We start from the raw sequence: 24,035 nt of genomic DNA, 5'->3' as shown, positions 1-24,035 counted from the left end.
CTTCACTCCACAGCCGATCTCGCTACTATGAAGAGAGTTCTCTTGGAGTGACAGTGTCAATCTCCGTTTCTTGCTTTCCAACTTAAAGCACCTAAAACTGCTTTGTTCAGCGTCTGGATTTTACGTTGGGCACCCGTATCAATGACTTGGGGAGAATAAATCAGTTTAAATTATATTACTATCATTGTAATAGGAACTTAAAAAATGTGTGTGCACACATGTGCATGTTTTAGTGCACACATGGCATCAGAGGTGCACGTTTGGCAACAGGCACCTTTACCAAGTGAACTGTCTCTCTGGCCTCAGTAGAACATTTTTCAAAAAAAATTTAAGAATTATTTTGTATGTGAAATATGAAGGGGGAATCAAGGTGCAATACTGGAAGTTAAGACGAACGCTTTATCTTTATGTTTTTAAAGGCAGGCTCGTGTAGCCTCATGTAGCTCAGCGGGTCTTGAACTCTGTATTTGAAGCTGCTCTGGAGCTTCACATCCTTCCGCCCCCATCTCCCAAGTACCGGAAGTAGAAGCATGCATAACACACTACACACTGGGCAGTGTGATTACTTTTCTTTTCTTTTCCTTTTTTTTTTTTTTTTTTTAAGATGTAAGAGTCTAGCATTATTCATTAGCTTTAAATATCTTCTTTGAAAAAAAGAAGACTAGTTGGTGGGGCAACTGCCTCCCAGCACTTGGGAGGCAGAGGCAGGCGGATTTCTGAGCTCGAGGCCAGCCTGGTCTACAGAGTGAGTTCCAGGACAGCCCGAGTCATACAGAGAAACCCTGTCACAAAAAACCAAAGGGTGTTGGGGGCGAAGATGAAAACCAATGGGTTGCGTTCAACATGACTGTCAGCAGAATAGGAAGCCGATCACGCCCCCTTTCACAGCAGCATTTTTCCTAAATAATGAACTAAAACACACACAGAATTTCAAAGGTATTTTATTCAAAATTCCCCATCTAGGAGAAAAGATATATAACAGTGTTTACACATGCTTCAATAACTTATTCACTGTACAGCTTACATTTTCTATAACAACACAGTAAACCAGCAAAAGACAACAATTAGCACTTAAATAAGATTCTACTGTGTAAAGCAATGAGCGGCACACTAGAAGGTGGAATCTACCCGCTTACCATGACGGAGTGCCTTGCAGTTAGTTCATAAGCCATCATGGTCAGTGTGTGTTGTTCTGATTTGTAATGCCAAAGCCCTGTGACCTTTCAGAATAGAATGCTTTTTCTGGCTAAATCTGGTGGGTGAGGAATGGGGTCCATTTTTATCCCTTTTGTAAAAAATAAATATATTCTCCCTTTTTATGCTAAGTCCACAGTTTTAAATAGAAACACGTATTTGTGTTTGTGTATATTCCTACACTGCTGTTGCACAGAACTCCACTAATCAGTACTTCACAGCTGGCAAGATAGTCGAACGTTACAGGAACAGAAACAGACCACTTGAGTTTGCCATAATAGCACCTAGAAAAATAGCACTGGGGTCAGATTTCTCTGCTGTTCCTATGATGCAGGTAACATGGAAAACACCAGAGTACAGGCAGAAACCAAAGGAAAGAGGCAAGACGCTTTCCTGCTCTTCAAAGATCTTATCAGCGAGTGTACTCTGACATACTTAACAAGGACTTCTAATCTAAGCCAGGCACACGGCAGCCGTGCAAAGGATGGTCAGATGAAAGTGACTGGGCCCTGAAATCTGACCCTCTGCCAAGAAATTATATTTTCCAAGATTGGGAAAGGCACAGGAGGTGCACATTTTAATTTGGCTCAAAAATAATGAAAATTAACCTTAAAAGTTGGCAACAATTATAAAAACAAATGCCACTTTCTTTGACAGAACTACAATAAACCAACCAAAAGCTTGTCACAGGTCACGATACTCAGGGCCCATGCATGACTCCTCAGCATTTCTATACAGACCGAATCTGAAGGACTACATCTATAAAGGAAGGGCTAACAACGATTTCACCTACAACTCTGCCCTATCAGTGTCTTCTCTCAAGAACTAATCTGTAGTCAGACTAAGTTCCTTTCTGTGGAACTGCAAACTTTAAATGCTCTAATGTTTAGCTGTGGCAGAAGTAATCGCACATACCACAGAACACAGAGGGGCAGGAAGCCAACTCACACTTTATCTGTAAAGCTAACGAGGGTTTCAGTGTGGTACATGTAAACCAGGAATCATAAGTTTCCAAAAAAACAAACAAAACAAAACAAAAATCCAACCAGCAGTTATGGTCAAGTGTATATCCCATCATTCATATCTTTAAAAGACAGCAATAGTACTTAGGATAATTGTAAACATAAGGCCCTAAGAGAGTACATCTATTCTAGGAAGAGACATTCACTGTAACGATGCACCTGACATCAGGTACAGACTTCTACTGACAAGTGTAGTGTACCCTGTCCTGCAGCAGGATGAGGGAGGAAGGATGTGCCCACACACTGCTGAGACACTGTAACAGCAGGTGTGACTGTGAAGAGACAGACACAGCAAACCACACGGTCAAAAGGTCATTAGAACATCACGTTCTTGTACACTAGTGTAGAAAGGTCTCCCAAAGATGAAAGAGTGTAGGCCTGGCTTAATTTTCTCAGCTAGAGCCATTATTATGTTAAGATCGCCCTCTGCTGTTAAATCAAGATCTATCTTCAGGCTCCGAAGAGACTTAAAGGGCTTTTTCCCCTTCTGCCTATAAACAAAACAAAACAGACAAAAACCTCCGCATTAGAATACAGACAATGTTCAAAGGGAACGAACATAAAGGCTTTCCTCTAGAGAAGCGGGACTCACGTATCATCCTCGATGTATTTGATTAGTGTCAAGGCTTTTCTGTGAAGAATGAGGAGGAACTGTGCAAGGAAAGTACTCCTGAGAGACAGGCCAGGCTTCAAATGGAAGACCTGCAAGGACACAAGACAGTGCAGCTTTCGTGACATTGTTGATCTGACACACAACACCCATTACAGCCATTTCTTCTGATTTCCAAAGGGCAAGACTATGGTAGTGGCAAATGTCTGGAAACCCACTGTCCGCTTTTCAGATTCCCTGTTTTAATGCACTTAGATCTTGTATTCTGCCTTAAAAATCTCCTTATTTTATTATGGAAATAACTAAGTCAATGACTTCAGGTTGTGTGGAGTAGAGGAGGAGGGGACTTTTCAGCTTCAGAGACATGGGATTATATGACAACAGGCTGTCCTCACTTCACACAGACCCAGACCCACAAGTCCCAGTGAACACGAGGCTCTCCTCATCTCCACTCTATGTCTATGGCACCGGATCTTGGCCTGATTTCCAGAGTGCTGTTATGACAAAGCTCTGGTTACGTACAGAAACAAATCGCATACAACCCATTACCATCTCCACATGTGTAACTCATCAGATACTTTTAAAAACAGACACAATAGGGATGCTACCATTTAAGCAGAAGTAACCTAAGTTTTAAGAATATTTTCAATTCAATTAACACAAATGAAAGCACACCCCTCTCTTCATCAACCACAAAAATTCTAAAGGCATAGGGTTGGACCTGAAGCAACCTCTAGGATGGAGAATGCTGCTTTAACGGTTAATATACAGGCTATTTCCCATTAATAATTCAAAGAGGAATCCATTTACAGACTTTAGAAAGGCCTCTAGCACTTTCTTTGGTGCTTTTTATATATTCTGTAGGCACTGTGGGACATATTTTAAAAGAAAATCTCTAATGTTCTTTTGTCTGGCAATGGGTGGCATCATATTTACCTGATCCAGGAAGGCTTTCACTAGAGTGTCTCTGTGTAAGACATCTTGGAAAATATTCCTAAGAAGAAAAAGGTTCAGATATTAAACAGTTTTACAGAGTTACATTCCACAACTTCTTGCTCTAGTAAAAAAGTTGAGGTTTTATAAACAGATGTGTAAGAATACAGATGTGTGTATTTGGAATGCATACTTAGTTTGCAGGAGGCCCTGGGTTCAGTATTCAGTGCACACAAAATAAGTGTAAACACACATGCATACACTCAATGTGCACAATATAAACATGCATGCATATACATACTTAATGCACACAAAATAAACACAAACACACACAGATCCATTGTAACGCAAGGGTACATTTTTACACTGTTTGTGTTTTGAGGCTATCCAGGCAGGGCATGTGCCTGTCTATCAATGCGTTTAGAACCCTCACCTTACACATTTGCCTCAGGTCAAGAGACTTACCATCTGTAAGTATGAGCCAGCAGCATAAGTTATTACTACCTCAGCTAAGGCTGGCTGGCATGTAACGTTCAGACAAAATGGCCAACTGAGGTGACCCACTTCAGCATGCTGGCCAGACCAGAAGCTAATGACCAAGACTAGTTTTTCTCAGCCCCCATTCCCTTTCAATGTTTTACTTCTGTCTTTCCCTAGGCTACTGTATTCATGTCAGAGGGAAAATGTAACATTTATCACAGTAAGATAAATGCAAAGCAAGACTCAGATGGTAGAGATCACTGCCCAGGAACCATGGGGAAGAGGGAAATAGACAGGAGAGCAGCACACCTCTCAGCCTTAAGGGATGAGTGCACCAAATGGAAGGGACGCCAGCACTTCATGGTTACTGGCTGAAAACTGACAGCACAGTCACAGGGTTTGTGGATCCCTTAGAACTTAAGTCCACTATTTTCCAATTTCTGTTTTACTGAATGAGATCTGGATCACAAAAAGCTGGAAAGGGAAAGACTATCTCCAAGGAAATGTCTGACTTTAATGTATTATCAGACTGCTTTTATCTTCAAAAGGTTAAAATTAAAACCAACTTAACTGGGAATTACTCTGTGGTACTAATAAACAACTGCGGAGTGGTACAGTAATTGCCCAGTGTGTGAGTCCCTGAGTCTGAAACCTCAAACCTCCCAGACTCAAAAGTGAATATTATTTAAACCACACTGATACTATCATGAGCCCACAATGATAGAAGATATAATCTTGTGGCTGAAAATATTTCTGACAATTTTATATTCAAAACATTTACTTAGAACTGGAAATAAAATTCTAAAATTCATGACATGATTTTGTCATGCCAGAAGAGCTGAACAGTTGCTTTTTTTTTTCAAATCGTCCAAACAAACATATTCAAAACAAGAACACTAACATGGTGCAAATCCATTCAAGTTTACCTCATTTCCTGAGAAGAGATTCTAAACAATCAACTCAAAAAATAAACAGGACTTCAAGTATATTAGTCATGAGGAAGACGCAGGCACGCAGGCTCAGTGAGAAAACTTCTATGTTTTCCAAGATTGCCAGTATGTGAACTAGTGACATAAGAGTTCAATTTGAACGATTCCTCTTCTGAAACAATTCCTCTCAACCTTTCTAAGCACGAACGAGAGCACAGCAGAGCTGTGTAGAATGGGTTCTTTTAATTTTGCAGCCCCACACAGGGACCTCTGGGCAGCGTGTTCCTACTGTGCCTCTAGGCAGCAGGTTACTGTGGCTGCTGGTGTCCCTACCATGCTTCTTGTTTCAGCTCTGCTTTCTTCAGACACACGGTGACACCCATTGCTCCAGGATCACTGCTGCCTAAAGCCCTCCACCCGGGATGACCACACTTAGCGTCTTTTCAGTGTATACTAAGGACTCACACCATTTCAAGCTCTTGATTGATCCGAGAGAACAGGAATACGGCCTCGCTATTCTTTTTTAGACTCTAGACCACCATTGAAATGCTTTCTTGAAGTTTTATAATTAAAAATCCTAAGTTCTTCCAAACCCATCAGCACTTACTGCCTTTTACTTTGCTGCTCACATCTTATGGTAAGAAATAAATAGCAAAATATAAAATGCAAAGAAAAAAACTGTTCTCTTTATAAATTTCAACTACTTTTCTGTGTTTGATATTCACACCCAGGAAAAAATACTTAGAATTACTTCAGTCTAGCATACAATGAACGTTATACACTAAATTCCCAGCAGTAGGGGCTGGCACTGATAACTGACTGATAACTATTAAGCTGGCCCTGCATTAAGCAATAAGGAGATCGGTATATTTGCTAAGTATTTATTTTTAAGTGGAAATCTTTACCTATCTTAGTGAAGCAGTATTTTTAAGAAATGAAGATTTAGGCTAGGTATGGAGGCACACGCCTTTATTCCTAGTACTTGGGTGGCAGAGGCAGGTGGATATCTGGGAGTTGAGGGCTAGCCTGATCTATATAGTGAGTTCCAGGCCACCTATATAAGTCATCAGGCCCAGTGAGACTGTCTAAAAATAATAGTATAAAAAAATTTAAAGTTGGGGCTGGCAAGATGGCTCAGCAGGTAAGAGCACTGACTGTTCTTCCAAAGGTCCTGAGTTCAATTCCCAGCAACCACATGGTGGCTCACAACCCTTTGTAATGAGATCTGACGCCCTCTTCAGGTGTGTCTGAAGACAGCTACAGTGTACTTAGATATAATAATAAAGAAATCTTTTTAAAAAACCTTAAAGTTAAGAAAATAAAGAAAAAGTGCCTGAGTATGTGCTTGTCATATTTCTTTTCTTTTAAATACAACTTGCACTATTTTTACTCATAAATGAGAAAAGTTTTATGTTGTTTAACAATGACACCTAAGGCCAAGCGTCACATACAAATCAGGAGTGAAGGTCTCATCTGTGTAGATGATGGTGTCCTGCGCCATGTCCTCTTCTGAAGTTGCCCTCCAGAAGGCTGTCAGCTCTGACCTCATGTATCTGCGTTGATTATAAATATGTTCATGACACGGTGGCATCTGCTTGACAGTGTTGACATCCACATCAATGTGCGTGGTGGGGTACGGGGCATACATAACTTGCCGGAAGGGTAGGACAAAACTGCCTGTTGCATCCTGTCAGAAGGAAGAGAGAACTCACTGACCACATGCCAACTGAGGGAAGCAATTGCTAAAAGAATATAATAATGATAAGAGATGCATACTCCTGTGAATCTGGTACAGGGCTTGTTCAGAAATAACCTTCAAGCTGTTACTGTATATAAATCCAGCCACTACTGTTTGTGTTGACAGTGAAAGTACACAGTATACCATAAAAAGTGGGTCAGAGCATGCCACATGCAATCCAACTGTAGGGTGTGGGCACTGAAGGAAAAAGACTACAAAGACCCATGCCAAGTTAATGCGTTTACTTGCTGGTCTGTAAAATTATGATTGCCTTTCTCCATTGTTTTATCTTCTTCCTATATCTAAATGAATATGTGTGTTAATAGGAAAAATATTTACCTCTTTCTAGGTAGCCGGGCAGCCACTTACCATGCAGCAAATACCTGCTGTATACAAGGTATTATGCTGACTGTAGAACATAGAGGCTGCCAAATCTTTCACTCTTAAAGGCTAGGATAATTACTGTATATCAGAGTATTTTCTGGAAAGCTATACAACTCTGATGTCCTTGCTACTGCTGGTTCCTGTTGTTGTAGTTTATCAACTTGTGATAAACTTTGTGAGCAAAGAGATAAGAAGAAGAAGTTGGAGATATCCTGACAATGAAGCCTGGACTTGCCTCAGGGACCTAACACCCCTGATCAGTAGGAAGTAGTCTAAAGAGATGTGTGCAAACTTCCACCACTAACCTTCTTTCTCTCCTACCTAGTGTTGTGGGGTTGGAAGGAATTAGAGAGGATACAGGTGGGAAGGGATGTAGGGGTCTAAGAACCCAATGTGACAGCTAAAGCAAATAGGCCAACATGACCTAGCTTTGCTTGGAGAACTCGCAGGTATTTCACTCAATCACAGTTTTGCACTTGCTCTGTGCCCTGTGTAGAGGGAGCTCTTTCAGAAATAACATTATCTAATTGAACAAGGGGTGCTAGGAAGTACTGTATAATTCATTGTGACTTTAAAGGAAATTGGTAAAATTAAGATTTGTAAAAGCAAAGCTAGAAATGTGGTTTTTTTTTTTTTTTTTTTTTTTTTGTTTTTTCGAGACAGGGTTTCTCTGTATAGCCCTGGCTGTCCTGGAACTCACTCTGTAGACCAGGCTGGCCTTGAACTCAGAAATCCACCTGCCTCTGCCTCCCAAGTGCTGGGATCAAAGGCGTGCGCCACCACGCCCAGCTGAAATGTGCTTTCTTTAATTCTGAGCTCATGACCTGAAACCCAAAAGCTGATTTTCATTTTGGGGGTGAAAGTGGAGACTGAACTCAGGGCCTTTAACTTTCTAGGTAAACATCAACCATATTAATAATCCAATCACCAAAAGCTAAATTTTTATTTGCAAGAATTCATTTTTTAAGATAAGTTTCTAATTTTGTAAACTTAATTATAAGAAATCTTGCAAATATATATAAATATCACACACCAAAATTAACCAGACTCAACGTCTATACTAATCCATGAATTTCTACAGTTATAATAGGCATGTGGAACAGAAGCTGTGGGGCTCCACATTCAATTTACCCTTTCAGTATCAAATGAATTCCATGCACTTACCTACCACCTACAAGAAAAAATTCATGACAGAATTAAACTAGAAACACACACACACATCTTCCATAACTTGTATCCATTACATGAATCTAGTCCTTTCTATTACCCTTTATATGTTATATTTAAATTTTAAATTGATATAATATTAGCACTCAGAAGATCGAGGCAGGTGGATTGTTGTGAGTTTAAGGCCTGTCTACTTTTGCTTCAACTTGACAAAAGCTAGAGTCATCAGAGAGGAGGCAGACTCAAAGAGAAAATGCTTCCAAAATGCTTAGGCTGTAGGCAAGTCTGTGGGGCAATTGTGATTCCTGAGGGAGAGCCCAAACCATTGCAGGTGGGGCCACCCCAGGGCTGGTGGTCCTGAGTTCTATAAACAGTCTGAGCAAGCCTAGGGAGTGAGCCAGGCAGCAGCTTTCCTCCATGGCCTCTGAATCAGCGGCCTCAGATTCCTGCCCTGCTTGAGCTCCTGTCCTGACTTCCTTTGATGATGAGCTGTGATGTAGAAGCGTAAGCTGAATAAACCCATTTCTCCCCAAGTTGCTTTGGTGGTCACGGTGTCTCCTCACAGCAATAGAAACCCTAACCAGGACAAAAGTTGGTACCAGGAAGACACAGGTGACAATTTGATGGCAGCAGTGTGAAGGGCTGGGGCAGGGTTTTCCAGCAGGCATGCTCTGAATCAGTGTACAATATATGAGCCATTTTCTTTGATACCAGGATCCATAGGTCCAGGAATCAAGTGGTAGAAAAGAGAATAATTCTATTCACTCTCACCCTGTAGTGATCCATGGGAAGTTTTTGCTTCCTATTCCTGAGACCTTAAATTCTGTTTGCCTAGAACAACATTACATTGAACTGGAAGCTCAGATTTTCCTCTGGCAACTTTGGACTTCTGATACCCTTAAGTCAACCGGCTAAGAAAGGAATAACAGTGTTAGGAGGTGTGACTGATGCAGATTACCAAGGAGAATTAATTGGGACTGCCTCCCCACCATGGAGGTAAGAAAGATTATGTCTACAGTGCAGGAGATCCTTTGGGGCATGTGTTGGTGCTACCATGTCCTGTGATTAAAGTCAATGTTACAACAACCTAGCCCAGGCAGGATGACAAAGGGCACGTACATGTAAGGAATGAAGGTATGGGTCACTCCTCCAGGAAAAGAGCCAAGACCTGCTGAGGTTCTTGCCAAGGGTGGAGAACATACAAAATGGTTTAGCAGAGGAAGGTAGTTATAAATACTAAGGCCACATGACTAGTTGCAGAAAAGATGATTATAATTGACAGAGTTTCTGTCCTATTTTCTTAAGAATGTATTTATACAGATATTTGTGCTTTCTTTCATCAATTTCTTTATCATATGATATAACATCAATTAAGATAACATCAATGGTTATCATATTTCAGTTTGAGATATTAAAAGAATAAGACATTGCCACCTATTGTAAATTTATCATGTTTGCTGATGTATGAAGAATAGTTATATCACGTTAGGTGTAATTAGGACCTGGTTAAATATATAATGAATGCATTTCTGATTGTATGTGGAATAGTTATTCATGTTTAGGTATTTTTATGACCTGGTTATTGTTTTCATTTGGAAATTAATTATGACATAAGGAGATATCATTGTGTATCAAGCTGATATTGAGTGGACTTGTAATAGTTACTTTTGGTTGTCATCTTGACTCCATCTAGAACCAAAAATCCAAAAGTAGAGGGCACACCTGTGAGAGAGTTTAACTTAATCTGAAGTAGAAAGATCCACTCCTAATCCATACCTTTGAGGTAGGAAGACACTGTTTTAATCCAGATCATTTGAGATAGGAAAAGACATGCCATTTAATGCCATTGAGCCGGGCGTAGTGGCGTGCACGCCTTTAATCCCAGCACTCGGGAGGCAGAGGCAAGCAGACTTCTGAGTTCGAGGCCAGCCTGGTCTACAAAGTGAGTTCCAGGACAGCCAGGGCTATACAGAGAAACCCTGTCTCGAAAAGCCAAACCAAACCAAACCAAACCCAAAACATTTAATCCACATCTAGTCTGGGCCACTTGTTCTGCTAGGAGCCTATATAAGGACACGGAAAAAGGAAGCTCTTGTCTTCTGCCTGATTACCTTCACCTTCACTTTGCTAGCAAGACCATTCCTCACTAGCATTGGCGCTTATTTCTTTGGGATTCTGCTGTATACAGAAGGCAGCTGAGCCATCCAGCCTTGTGGACTGAACAACTATTGGATTCTTAGACTTACTGTTCACAGCCCGCCACTGTTGGATTAGCTGGATCTTGGCCTGTAAGGCCAAAAGTCTAATACATCCCATATATCTAAGTTTTGTTACTCTAGAGATTGCTGACTAATACACATGCATCTAGCCAATCAACACAGAGCAATTCTTGTATTTTCAGGGTACAATGAATTTCAGTACATGCACACAAAGTGTGATTCACTCATCATACCTAGCATCTCAGATAGTTATCATTTTCTTTTGTTAGGAACATTCACAATTCCAATTACTAGCTATTTAAAAAACAAAAACTAGAACTGGGGAAATGACTCAGTAGGCAAAGTACTGATTTCTGTGTAAACATGAGGACCCAACCTATGTTAGGTTCCCAGCACCCATGTAATCAGTTGCAGCAGCCTATACCTATACCTGTAACCTATATCTATACCTACAACCTGTACTTATAGCCCAGTGTACTTATAACCTAGTATTGGGAGATGTATGGACAGGTAGATGTTAGGGCACCACTGCCTAGCCTGTCCATTCAAAGGTTAGAGAGAGACCCTGCCTAAAATAATGCAGTGCAGAGTCAGACACTTGATATCAACCTCTGTCCACATACTTTCTCTCCCCCATACACAAACCAGAAAAATACAACAAACTGTCACAATTATTCTACAGTGCTACAGAACATTGTAAGCTATTCTTTTAGTTATTTTAGGTATAATTTTAGTTATTCAACCCTGAGCCTTTCTATAGCTTTTTCCTAGAACCCTTTATAAGTTCTGGTAGTCTCCGTATTTACCTTCTACTTGTATGAGATAAACGTTTTAGCTTTTACACATAATGATAACATGCAGCATTTATCTTTCTGTGCCTGGCTTGTTTCACTTATCACAACTGACTTTCCTTTTTGTGGTTAAACACTTCACTGTGGCTATATACCATTCATCTGTGCATGGGCGTTTAGACTGATCCTGCATGGTGACTCTGCTGCAACACAGATGAAGGTGCCCGGGCTTCATCCACATACCGAGTCCATTTCTTTTAGGACTTGTCTAGTGGTGAGATTGTTGCTTCAAATGTCTAATTGCTAATTTATTATAGTGCTGAACCTTGTATGTTCTAGGTGACTGCTCTACCACTTCTAGTTTTATAATTTAAACTGTCATCCTATCCTCTTGAATGGCAAATTAATAATTTAAATTCCTGCAAGTACACTTTCCCCTTATCTTTGAAAGCATTTGTCACTTTTTGATGTTGTTTTGATAATATCCATCTAAGTGGGGGCAATATCTCATCATGGTTTTGAATTTACCATATACGCAGCAATGCTAAGTACTACTTCATATATACCAGTTATTTTCATATCTTCTTTGGAGATGTCCACACTATCAGTACTTGCTTATATTGACCTGTGTGATAAACTGCCCACAAGTATCTCCTCTCCGTCTGTGGGTTATTACTGCACTCTGCAGGTTACTTTCTTGGTTGTGCAAAAGCTATGCAGTGTGATGTCATCTGTCAAGTTTGGGTTTTGTTGTTTTTGATTTGGGGGAATATACTAAAAAAACAAAAACAAAACCAAAACAACCCTTTTCCCCAGAATGACATGTTGAATTATTTTTCCTAAGTTTTCTTCTAGTGGCTGGTGACCAGGATCTCAGGTTCAAGCGTCTTATCAGCTCAGTTTGTGTCTGGTGAGAATGAGCCACTCTGGCTTTTCTTCACAGGATGGCCAGTTCTCCCAGAGCACCACTGTAAGAGAGCTCCATATCTCTGATGTATATTCTTACTGTAAGTCTTGAGGACTCCAAACTGAGTCCATCAGTGTCTGTTGTGAAATTAGGTACATCTATGCTACCAGCTTTGATGTTTCTGCATAAGACTGCCCTGCCTACTCAGGGTCTGTACTAATCAGACTCCATTAACATGACAAAGCACCCAGAAAACTCAACTTTAAAGAGGAAATGTCTCTTCTGACTCACTGTTACAGTCTAAGGGCATAGTCCACTTTACTTTGGGTTCATGGAGTGGCAGAACAACAAGGCCAGGTGCACAGGGGAGAGCCTGGATGGAGAGGGGAGAGGTTGCAAACCAGGTTCCTACTATATGCTCCATAGGCATGCCCCCAGTGCCTTAATGAGAAACATCTCAACAAGACTACAATTCCTCGAATTTCCATCACTTCCCAACAGTGGCACCAGCTAAGATGAAATGTTCAGCACATGTGAGCCTTTGGGGACACTGCAGGTCAGAAGGACAGCAAACCAAGGGGTACTTATTTCTAGTTCTGTTAAGAACATCTTCACAAAAAGCTGGGCATGGTGGCACATGCCTTTAATCCCAGCATTTGGGAGGCAGAGGCAGGCGGATTTCTGAGTTCGAGAGTTCAAGGCCAGCTTGGTCTACAGAGTGAGTTCCAGGACAGCCAGGGCTACACAGAGAAACCCTGTCTTGAAAAACCAAAAACCAAAAACCAAAAAAAAAAAAACCAAAAAAAAACCAAAACCAAAAAAACCAAAAAAACCATCTTCACATCTAGAGTGGATCTGTCCAGAGTCTGCAGAGAGCTCTGGGTTGGATAGGCATTTAGCAGCAGTCTTTCAGTCCTGAGTACTGGATGTCTTCCCTTCATTTGTTCATCTTTACTTCTTTCATTTTATAATTGTCACAGCAGGCATCACTCACTTCATCTTTGGGGCTGTTTAGTTTGTAGCTACTGGGAGTATAATCACTTTCTTCATTTTTTTTTCCTCAGTAATTTCATCTCTGGTATACAAAAAAAAGTAATTTGTTTTGGGGTGGTGCTCTACATCCTGTCCTGGACTGAATTTCTCATTTATGTATATGCTAAGTAAGCACTTTACTGCTAAGGTAAAGCCTCAGCCCAGAGTCTATGTTTTCATTTTTGCTTTGGCAAAAACTTATGATATTAGACCTGAATAAAAGCTGTGAAAGTAGACATTATTATCTTGTTTCTCATCTTTGATAAAGTGATTTCAGTGGTTCTCTATTTGGTATAATGCTGGTTGTAGATCTGCCCAGTGTAGACAGCTTTTGTATCACAGAAGTAGGAATGCTCCTTGAATACACAAGGTCAGTTAGGGTACCTATAACAGCATCACTTTTGTTTTGTTTCATTTTGCTATGTTTACATCCTTAAGAGACATTTTAATTTATTACAATGAGTAAGTATGGTGCATATTCATATCCACTCAGTAAGCAAAAGGAACATTATCATTTCAGAGGCTCAGTCTGATTCAAGCATGTATTTACAAAGAAAGCACTGAGGCCAGACACATAGCTAGAGGGGACCAAGTGAAATATAAATATTATCCCATGGTGTTTCATAGATGATACTAACTATAAATCCCTAAGACATACACTTCATGCACAGAACGATGAAAACAAACCAGTCCCCAGACAACTAAAACTATGAGACATTAAATGCTAACAATATACTTTCCAAAGCCTCTCAGTGATTATTTGTACCCTCCATCTTCTCTACTTGTTGCGTCACACATGATAAATGACCGCCAAGTGTACCTTTAGCAAGCCTTGCACAAAGAGTCCCGATTCGTACTTAAAGGATGATTCTGCTTCACACAGCCTGGAGCATTTCCTCTCTGCTGGTGTCAGAAAAAGGCACAGCGTTCTTACTATCTAGAGAGGAAAAGAGTCAGCATTGGAATATGAAGTAAAAAGACCTTTGCTTGCTTATGAAATAAATTTAAATAGAAATTTTTGTTGCCATCATTAAAACAGTTCCCAAGTAAGGAGTATCCTTTGGCAGGGCATGAGTCAAATCAACATACTGCTTACAAAGGGATTTTGTGGCCAGTTAAGTTTAGGAAGTAGCTGGTAAATCAACTGCATGGAATCTCAGAACTTGCTACACTTGAATAACTATTGTTGCTCTCTAAGTGAAGAATATTTGTCCTTTTCCCAACTGTATTTGGCCATGAAAGCTTCATCCGAGTGACCCGAGTGAGCAGTCATAGCCTAGTGTGATACTTGGCATATCTCTACCCAGCACCTACTGCCTTTGGAGTGGGCAGACCGCTCTGGAGAATAAACTGCGTGTTACAATGAGGGAACTATTATCTGATGCAAAGTGGCACCAGGACTGCCCAAAATCTTCCACAGAAAAAACCCTACTCACTTTCATGGGGAACAAGTGAATGGTGGGTTTAGAAATGGTCGCCAGTAAGAAGAGTTGGCCTAGAGCTGTACAGAGAAAGGTAACCAGCTGTGCGGCTGTGCTGGAACTCTGACCACAGCCAGAGACAGCTTCAAGACAGCACTTTTCAACTAGAGTAGTGACAACTTGTCTCCCAAAAATGAAATGATCAAGGATAAGCTACTCAACCTAAAAGAAGATGAAATGTGAAAAAATATTTAAGTGATGCTCAAACAATGAAGCCTTTCTCTTTTCATAAAGCCAACCACGATGACAACCCACAGAACCCAAGGCCTTCAGCATCTCAAGTGGAAAGCTACTTTTTGGGGTTACGCATAACAACTCTAAATGCCTAGCTAAAATATAATGAGAGTTTTAGCATTCTGTCATAAATGATTGAATAAGAATTATGAATTTGGCAAATTAAAGTTCATATAAGTACACAGGCTTGCTCTCAAAAAAAAAAAAAGAAAGAAAAAAAAAAAAGAAAAGAGATGAGTAACTTTGTAATGCAAATAACAACCCCTAACTTATTTCCATGTAAAACATTTAAAAAGAAATTAGGTTTGTTCCAGTTGATATGAATATGTATTTGTATGTCTTCAGTGACTATAAAGATGGCCACTGATTTTTGGCCCTAACCGTTTGGAAATGTTTGATCACATGTGTTGGCTCCCTCACACCATTATAGACATGGTAAAAACTCACAGAGTTTGTAGAAATCACCTCCAGAAGCTGAATGAATCATCTGGTTAGCCATTTTATTCTCTCTGCTTTTGTGACTCTTGAGTATTTGCCTTACAATAAAGCTGCAGTGTGTATTCACTCTATGCTTCATGGTAATATTCTTCAGTACAGTTTCCTACCTCACATGGCCAAACTGTCATGTCTTCACATAACAAACTGTTTAGTAGGTAAAGTCATTCAGGAATAAAAACCAACAATTGGAAAATAGGAGAAAAGAATTAAAGGTTAGGCAAGATGGTGTACATTTTTAATCTCTGTAGTTGGGTATAAGAGGCAAGTGGACTATGGTGAGTTTGAGACTAGCCTGATCTACATAGTGAGTTGCAGGCCAACCCAGACAATATAGTGAGACCCTGACTCAAAAAAGGAAAATCTCATTTAAACATTTTTCTCAAAACAATTTATGATTAACTAGGAGTTATAGATTATCAAAATTGAGGTGTCTGCCCCATCCCAGGAGGGCTTTTCCACAGCATCTGGGTGAGCCATCTTGGTTCCAGGATTCCGCCATGACTAGTCTATGCAGATGAGAGTGTAGACTACAGAAGCTACACAGATTCTTGAACAAGCCCTGTTTCAGGTCTTCATCTTCTGCCAGGAGGCAGGTCCAAATGCCAGATATCTGTCCACCTTCCCTGAGAGCTTGCCTGCAGAGAGTGCTCTAACCAATGAAACTCAGGAGAGAACTAGTCTCCCAGGTCTGCTGGTAGAGAATAACAGAATCACGAAAAGAACATGCTCTAACAAGAGACAACTTTAACAACTAACTCCAGAGATTACCAGATGGCAAAAGGCACACGTAAGAATCTTACTAACAGAAACCAAGACCACTCACCCAGCACTCCCACCTCAGCCAGTCCTGGGCACCCCAACACACACGAAAAGCTAGACCCGGATTTAAAAGCATATCTCATGATGATGGTAGAGGACATCAAGAAGGACTTTAATAACTCACTTAAAGAAATACAGGAGAACACTGCTAAACAGGTAGAAGACCTTAAAGAGGAAACACAAATATCCCTTAAAGAATTACAGGAAAACACAACCAAACAGGTGATGGAAATGAACAAAACCATACTAGACCGAAAAAGGGAATTAGACACAATAAAACCCAAAGTGAGGCAACGCTGGAGATAGAAACACTAGGAAAGAAATCTGGAACCATAGATGCGAACATCAGCAACAGAATACAAGAGATGGAAGAGAGAATCTCAGGTGCAGAAGACTCCATAGAGAACATCGGCACAAAAATCAAAGAAAATGCAAAATGCAAAAAGATCCTAACTCAAAACATCCAGGAAATCCAGGACACAATGAGAAGACCAAACATACGATAATAGGAGTAGATGAGAATGAAGATTTTTCAACTTAAAGGGTCAGCAAATATTTTCAACAAAATTATACAAGAAAACTTCCCAAACCTAAAGAAAGAAATGCCCACGAACATACAAGAAGCCTACAGAACTCCAATAGACTGGACCAGAAAAGAAATTCCTCCTGACATATAATAATCAGAACAACAAATGCACTAAATAAAGATAGAATATTGAATGCAGTAAAGGAAAAAGGTCAAGTAACATATAAAGGCAGGCCTATCAGAATTACACCAGATTTTTCACCAGAGACTATGAAAGTCAGAAGATCCTGGACAGATGTTATACAGACCCTAAGACAACACAAATGCCAGCCCAGGCTAATATACCCAGCCAAACTTTCAATTAACATAGATGGAGAAATCAAAGTATTCCACTACAAAACCAAATTCACACATTATCTTTCCACGAATCCAGCCCTTCAAAGGATAATACCAGAAAAAAAAAAACAATACAAGGACAGAAACCATGTCCTAGAAAAAGAAAGAAAGTAATCCTTCAACAAACCTAAAAGAAAACGCAAAAAGATCCTAACTCAAAACATCCAGGAAACTCTTCTCAAGGATAAAAGAACCTCTGGAGGAATCACCATGCCTGACCTAAAGCTGTACTACAGAGCAATTGTGATAAAAACTGCATGGTACTAGTATAGCAACAGACAAGGAGACAAATGGAATAGAACTGAAGACCCAGAAATGAACCCACACACCTCTGGTCACTTGATCTTTGACAAGGGAGCTAAAACCATCCAGTGGAAAAAAGACAGCATTTTCAACAAATGGTGCTGGCACAACTGGCGGTTATCATGTAGAAGAATGCAAATTGATCCATTTCTATCTCCTTGTACTAAGGTCAAATCCATGTGGATCAAGGAACTCCACATAAAACCAGAGACAGTGAAGCTTATAGAGGAGAAAGTGGGGAAAAGCCTCGAAGATATGGGCACAGGGGAAAAATTCCTGAATAGAACAGCAATGGCTTGTGTTGTAAGATCGAGAATTGACAAATGGGACCTCATAAAATTGCAAAGCTTCTGTACGGCAAAAGACACCGTCAATAAGACAAAAAGACCACCAACAGATTGGGAAAGGATCTTTAGCTATCCTAAATCAGATAGGGGACTAATATCCAATATATATAAAGAACTCAAGAAGGTGGACTCCAGAAAATCAAATAACCCCATTAAAAATGGGGTAAAGTTCGAAACAAATAATTCTCACCTGAGGAATACAGAATGGCTGAGAAGCACCCGAAAAAATGCTCAGCATCCTTAATCATCAGGGAAATGCAAATCAAAACAACCCTGAGATTCCACCTCACACCAGTCATAATGGCTAAGATCAAAAATTCCGGTGATAGCAGATGCTGGCGAGGATGTGGAGAAAGAGGAACACTCCTCCATTGTTGGTGGGATTGCAAGCTGGTACAACCACTCTGGAAATCAGTCTGGTGGTTCTTCAGAAAACTGGACATAGTACTACTGGAGGATCCAGCAATACCTCTCCTGGGCATATATCCAGAAGATGTTCCAACTGCTAAGAAGGACACATGCTCCACTATGTTCATAGCAGCCCTATTTATAATAGCCAGAAGCTGGAAAGAACCCAGATGCCCCTCAACAGAGGAATGGATACAAAAAATGTGGTACATTTACACAATGGAGTACTACTCAGCTATTAAAAAGAATGAATTTATGAAATTCCTAGGCAAATGGATGGACCTGGAGGGCATCATCCTGAGTGAGGTAACACAATCACAAAGGAACTCACACAATATGTACTCACTGATAAGTGGATATTAGCCCAAAACTTAGGATACCCAAGATATAAGATACAGTTTGCTAAACACATGAAACTCAAGAAGAATGAAGACTGAAGTGTGGACACTATGCCCCTCCTTAGAATTGGGAACACAACACCCACCGAAGGCGTTACAGAGACAAAGTTTGGAGCGAGACGAAAGGATGGACCATCTAGAGACTGCCATATCCGGGGATCCATCCCATAATCATCCTCCAAAGGCTGACACTATTGCACACACTAGCAAGATTCTTATGAAAGGACCCTGATATAGCTTTCTCTTGTGAGGCTATGCTTGGGCCTAGCAAACACAGAAGTGGATGCTGACAGTCAGCTATTGGATGGATCACAGGGCCCCCAATGGAGGAGCTAGAGAAAGTACCCAAGGAGCTCAAGGGATCTACAACCATATAGGTGGAACAACAATATGAACTAACCAGTACCCCCAGAGCTCGTGTCTCTAGCTGCATATGTATCAGAAGATGGTCTAGTCGGCCATCAGTGGAAAGAGGCCCCTTGGTCTTGCAAACTTTATATGCCTCAGTACAGGGGAAAGCCAGGGCCAAGAAGTGGGAGTGGGTGGGTAGGGGAGTGGGTAGGTGGTGGGAGGGAATGGGGGACTTTTGGGATAGCATTAGAAATGTAAATAAAGAAAATACCTAATTAAAATAAAATTTAAAAAGTAGTAACAAAAATAAAAAAATAGATTATCAAAATTAATGTGGTAATTGAATTCTTACTCATTCTATTAGAGTCCGTTCTGCTAGAGGGTGTCAGAGATACTTGGTAAAATTACATTGCTTCCTTATACTATCGGGTTATTTCAATTGCAGCCCATTATTTAGATGATAGAGTATGATATGCTAGTGATGATAAAAGTCAGATCATGTTGAACTGTAGAATGAATTACCTTATTTACTTTCTCTGCACTGCTGCCAACTACAACAGAACAGCCACAGGTCTGCAGGTGTGAGCTGATGGCACTGTAGGTAAGGAAAACATTGGCGGGGTTACAGCTTCACAATGAGAAAGCCCAGCAAGGTTAGGACAACACACAAGAGCTTGATGAACACCAAAGCCATCTGCATGATGTCATCTTTTATTTGGGTAAAACACTGCATTTTTTAGGGACCTTTCACAGATCTTAAGACAACTCGGGACAGGAGCGATGGCTCACTGCTGAAGAGTGTGCCTGCTGCTCTCGCAGAGACAATCCAGAACCCACATGGAGACTCACAACCATCTAGTTACAAGAAAGCCAAAGCCCTCTTTTCCCTTTTCCAGGTACCAGGCACACATAAATATGGTGTACATACACATATGCAGGTATTCAAACACACATAAAATTAAATACATTTTAAAGAAAAAGATACCCCAGTTAGGTAATAGATGCCGTTAAGCACGGTCACCTGGTATTTCACTGTGAGCTTATTATAGGAAGGGAATGTGACATAGAAGTAAACACTTTAACGAAATCCTATTCACTTCTCTCCTGTTACTGATGATGGTCTGCAACTGTAAAGGAGACTACAACAGGAGATGAGGGACACACATAGAACACTCAGCCCTGCAGAGGAACACACAGCTGCTCGGTCAGCATACTGGCTGGTTTTGTGTCAACTTGAAACAGGCTGGAGTTATCATAGAGAAAGGAGTTTCAGTTAGGGAAATGCCTCCATGAGATCCAGCTGTGGGGCATTTTCTCAATTAGTGATCAAGGGGGCAGGGTCCCGTGTGGGTGGGACCATCTCTGGGCTGGTAGTCTTGGGTTCTATAAGAAAGCAAGCTAGTAAGTAACATTCCTCCATGGCCTCTGCATCAGGTCCTGCTTCCTGATCTGCCTGAGTTCCAGTCCTGACATCCTTTGGTGATGAACAGCAACATGGAAGTGTAAGCTGAATAAACCCTTTCCTCCCCAGCTTGCTTCTTGGTCATGATGTTTTGTCCAGGAATAGAAACCCTGACTAAGACAGTCAGTATTGGCTTATTCCACTTACTGTCTTTCTTAGAGCAGATATAATAGGGCACATTGGCTACTGGCTCATTTGGCTCCACTGTCCTAGGTGCTTTATATTATCCATGTCACTTGGTGCCTCCAAGGACCCAGAAACTAGCTGTTATCACTGTTCACATTTCACAGGTAAGAAAATGGAGGTTCTGCTTTGGGTAGCTTCACCAAGTTTTCCCAGTTGTAACCTAGACAGTCTGATATTAGAGCCCAGATGAAAAATGTCAGTCTAAAATATGAATGATTTCCATTCCTAGACCTGAAGAATTCACAGGAATTTAAAATGCAACTCAACTTGATCGATTCCTAAGGGTTATACTTAGTGAGAATTGAAAGAAGAAACCAGACCCAAACACAGACCAGAACTTCCCTGGGTACTATGGAAACTCCGCCTTTTTAGACTGTGGGAAGAGTAATGTCAGATATGCCACTATTGTACGGGTGAGAACAACACGTGTAAGCTCAAATGTGCCATGCTGACCCTAAATAATTGGAGGAAGTAGGTTTTCTACCATCTTTTCCCTCTAAATCTTGTCATGGGTGAGCATTCAGAAAAAGAAGTAAAATTCTTACTTGAGAAGAAAGCCTTCGTGACAGCTGTCACCAATGTCATCATCATTGAGCACTGTATCAGCTATCTAAAACGCACAATATAAAAATTAGTCTGTTTACAGTGTTGGGAGAACTCTTAATAAGTAAGCCGAAGTCTAGAGCCAGCACGAGCCAGCCCTCTCATGAGCATCAAGGCTATCTATAAAGTGATGCTGTCTATGCACTTTTCAGAAGAACAAAGGGGAATTGGCCAGGAAGCATAAAGGGCATTTTTTAATAACTTACCCTTCTTAGCTATCAGAATTAGGAGTCCGAGCTTAATGACAAATCAGCATTAGGAACAGTGTCTAGAGAGATTTACTCACGGAAAATGTGTGACTGGAATATTCTCAACAAATGGTCAAAGAAACTGGTGGAAGAGGAGCTGGAGAGATGGCTCAGTGCCTAAGAGCACCGGCTGCTCTTCCTGAGGACTTGGGTTCAATTCCCAGTATACAAGCATGCACACACACACACACACCACACATCAACCCACTCACCACTCAAGGGAACCCATAAAAGATACATGACACTTACATCAATGTCTTCAGGAACACTGTGTGATTTCATAGATGCAAGCAGCTCCATTACAGGAATGACCTCCCCGGTAAGCATAGGAATGACACTCTGACCCTGGATCAAACACAATGGAGTGAACGAAATCACAGGGTGGGTAGGTCGGGCAGGAAAAACATTTCAAATGGAGGCAGAGAGTAAAACACCCTTGATTGGAATTGCTCAGTGCAGTCCCCAAACCTCCCACTCAGAAACCGCTGTCAGGGTTTTTATGCTCTTTAAGCTTCTTTTCCTTGGTGAGCATGGCTTATCATATACTCTCACATGCAACATTTAAGCTACAGTGCTGTATATTAAGTATATTAAGCTTAAATAACATTTAAGCTTAAGTGTTTTTATAAGCGCTTGTTAAAGGCCACGTTTAAAGTGAGAAAAATTAAATGTGAAAAGATGTTGTACTGGCTGGTTTTGTGTGCAACTTGATACAGGCTGGAGTTATCACAGAGAAAGGAGTTTCAGTTGAGGAAATGCCTCCATGAGATCCAGCGTGGGGCATTTTCTCAATTAGTGATCAAGGGGGGAGAGCCCATTGTGGGTGGTGCCATCCCTGGGCTAGTAGTCTTGGGTTCTATAAGAGAGCAGGCTGAGCAAGCCAGGGAAGCAAGCCAGTAAAGAACATCTCTCCGTGGCTTCTGCATCAGCTCCTGCTTCCTGACCTGCTTGAGTTCCAGTCCTGACTTCCTTTGGTGATGAACAGCAGTATGGAAGTGTAAGCCGAATAAACCCTTTCCTCCCCAACTTGCTTCTTGGTCATGATGTTTGTGCAGGAATAGAAACCCTGACTAAGACAGATGGTAATGAATTCACCAGGAAGTCTCCTCTCAACACTCAGCTTCCACATTCAAAATGGGACATAATCTATCCAAATGCATACTGAAGTTACCACATAGAGCAAGAATCAGTAAGACAGAAGAGTCTGCGCCCACAAAACATGACCTTGAATTTCTATTTCCCGGCATCTGGTTTGCAGCATAACTGTGGTGTGCGACATGAGCGACACCCCCTAACATTTACCACCATTTCTCCTATCAGTTTATGATCACCTAAATAAGATGCTGACATTGCCAAGTGTCTATCAATCTCAGCTAAATATATTTAAAATTATCAATTACTTATATTCACCTCAGTAATAAACTTGCTCATTTAAGTTTCATGAAATGATTATTTAAACCCCTCACATCTATTTTAAAGTTAGAATCTCAAATTAAGGGTTGAGGATTATATTCCACTTGGTGACAGAACAGCTGCCTGGCATGTATGTGGAGGCCCTAGGTCTAATCCTCAACACACGTGCAGACCGGGGGTGGGGGTGGGGGCTCCATTTCCAATGCCCTTATCATGGAGGTGCTTATTTCCTTTGGAAAATTTATCCTAATCTAGAAATGCCTATGCAGATATAGATTTTTAAAAAAAAGATTTATTTTTATTTGTATGAGTTCACTGTAGTTGTCTTCAGACACACCAGAAGAGGGCATCAGATCCCCACTACAGATGGTTGTGAGCTACCATGTGGTTGCTGGGAATTGAACTCAGGACCTCTGGAAGAGCAGTCAGTGCTCTTAACCTCTGAGCCATCTCTCTAGCCCAGAAAATTTTATCATTTCAATATTTCATCCTATAGTAATGTCCAGAAGCAACCACTCATTATTTCTACTTTTTAGAGTAACTGCTGGAATGTCTGTTTACAAATACAATTACGACATGGAATTAAACAATGTATGTTACATTTCCTTCATTATTAAGTGCCTTTGTCAGGTAAAAGTCCCACACTAACCTTGGCTGAAGCGCTGTGATATACTGAAGTAGTATTAAGATTCATAACAGAGCTGTTGCAAGCACATTACATCAGCTATGTAAATATAAACACCTCATCCTTTTCAGAAATGGTAAGTTTTATCTCTGTTGGGTTCAGACAGGTACAACACTTTAGACATGGACTCTCAGGCATTTATCGTCAACATAAGTCTCAATGGAGTTCAACAACAACAAAAATCTTACAGGACACTCCCTGGGCCAAGCATATTCAAACCAGCACAGTGGGCTCTTACTTTCAAAAACAAAATTTCACTGAACGAAAATTT

The 24,035-nt window shown here is 40.7% G+C and overlaps 1 protein-coding gene across 3 annotated transcripts in view; it reads right to left on the bottom strand.

Moving 5' to 3' along the window:
* Positions 1–931: 931 nt before the first annotated feature.
* The window catches only part of C9orf72 (C9orf72-SMCR8 complex subunit), a 33,352-nt gene continuing 10,248 nt past the window's right edge, over positions 932–24,035 (bottom strand). For all 3 annotated transcript variants that reach the window (XM_021160142.3, XM_085839430.1, XM_085839431.1), the window contains 8 exons: positions 21,916–22,011; positions 21,361–21,425; positions 19,690–19,762; positions 14,227–14,343; positions 6,620–6,855; positions 3,763–3,820; positions 2,809–2,918; positions 932–2,707 (listed from right to left, as the gene is read on the bottom strand). In XM_021160142.3, coding sequence (XP_021015801.1) covers positions 2,521–2,707; positions 2,809–2,918; positions 3,763–3,820; positions 6,620–6,855; positions 14,227–14,343; positions 19,690–19,762; positions 21,361–21,425; positions 21,916–22,011 — 942 coding nt within the window. In that variant the 3' untranslated portion in view covers positions 932–2,520. The remainder of the gene's footprint in view (positions 2,708–2,808; positions 2,919–3,762; positions 3,821–6,619; positions 6,856–14,226; positions 14,344–19,689; positions 19,763–21,360; positions 21,426–21,915; positions 22,012–24,035) is intronic.

This window comes from Mus caroli, unplaced genomic scaffold, assembly GCF_978045245.1.
Source record: "Mus caroli unplaced genomic scaffold, Mus_caroli_1 scaffold_6, whole genome shotgun sequence".
NCBI lineage: Eukaryota > Metazoa > Chordata > Mammalia > Rodentia > Muridae > Mus > Mus caroli.
The sequence above is the reverse complement of the archived record's forward strand: the minus strand, read 5'-3'. Positions and strand labels throughout refer to the sequence as shown.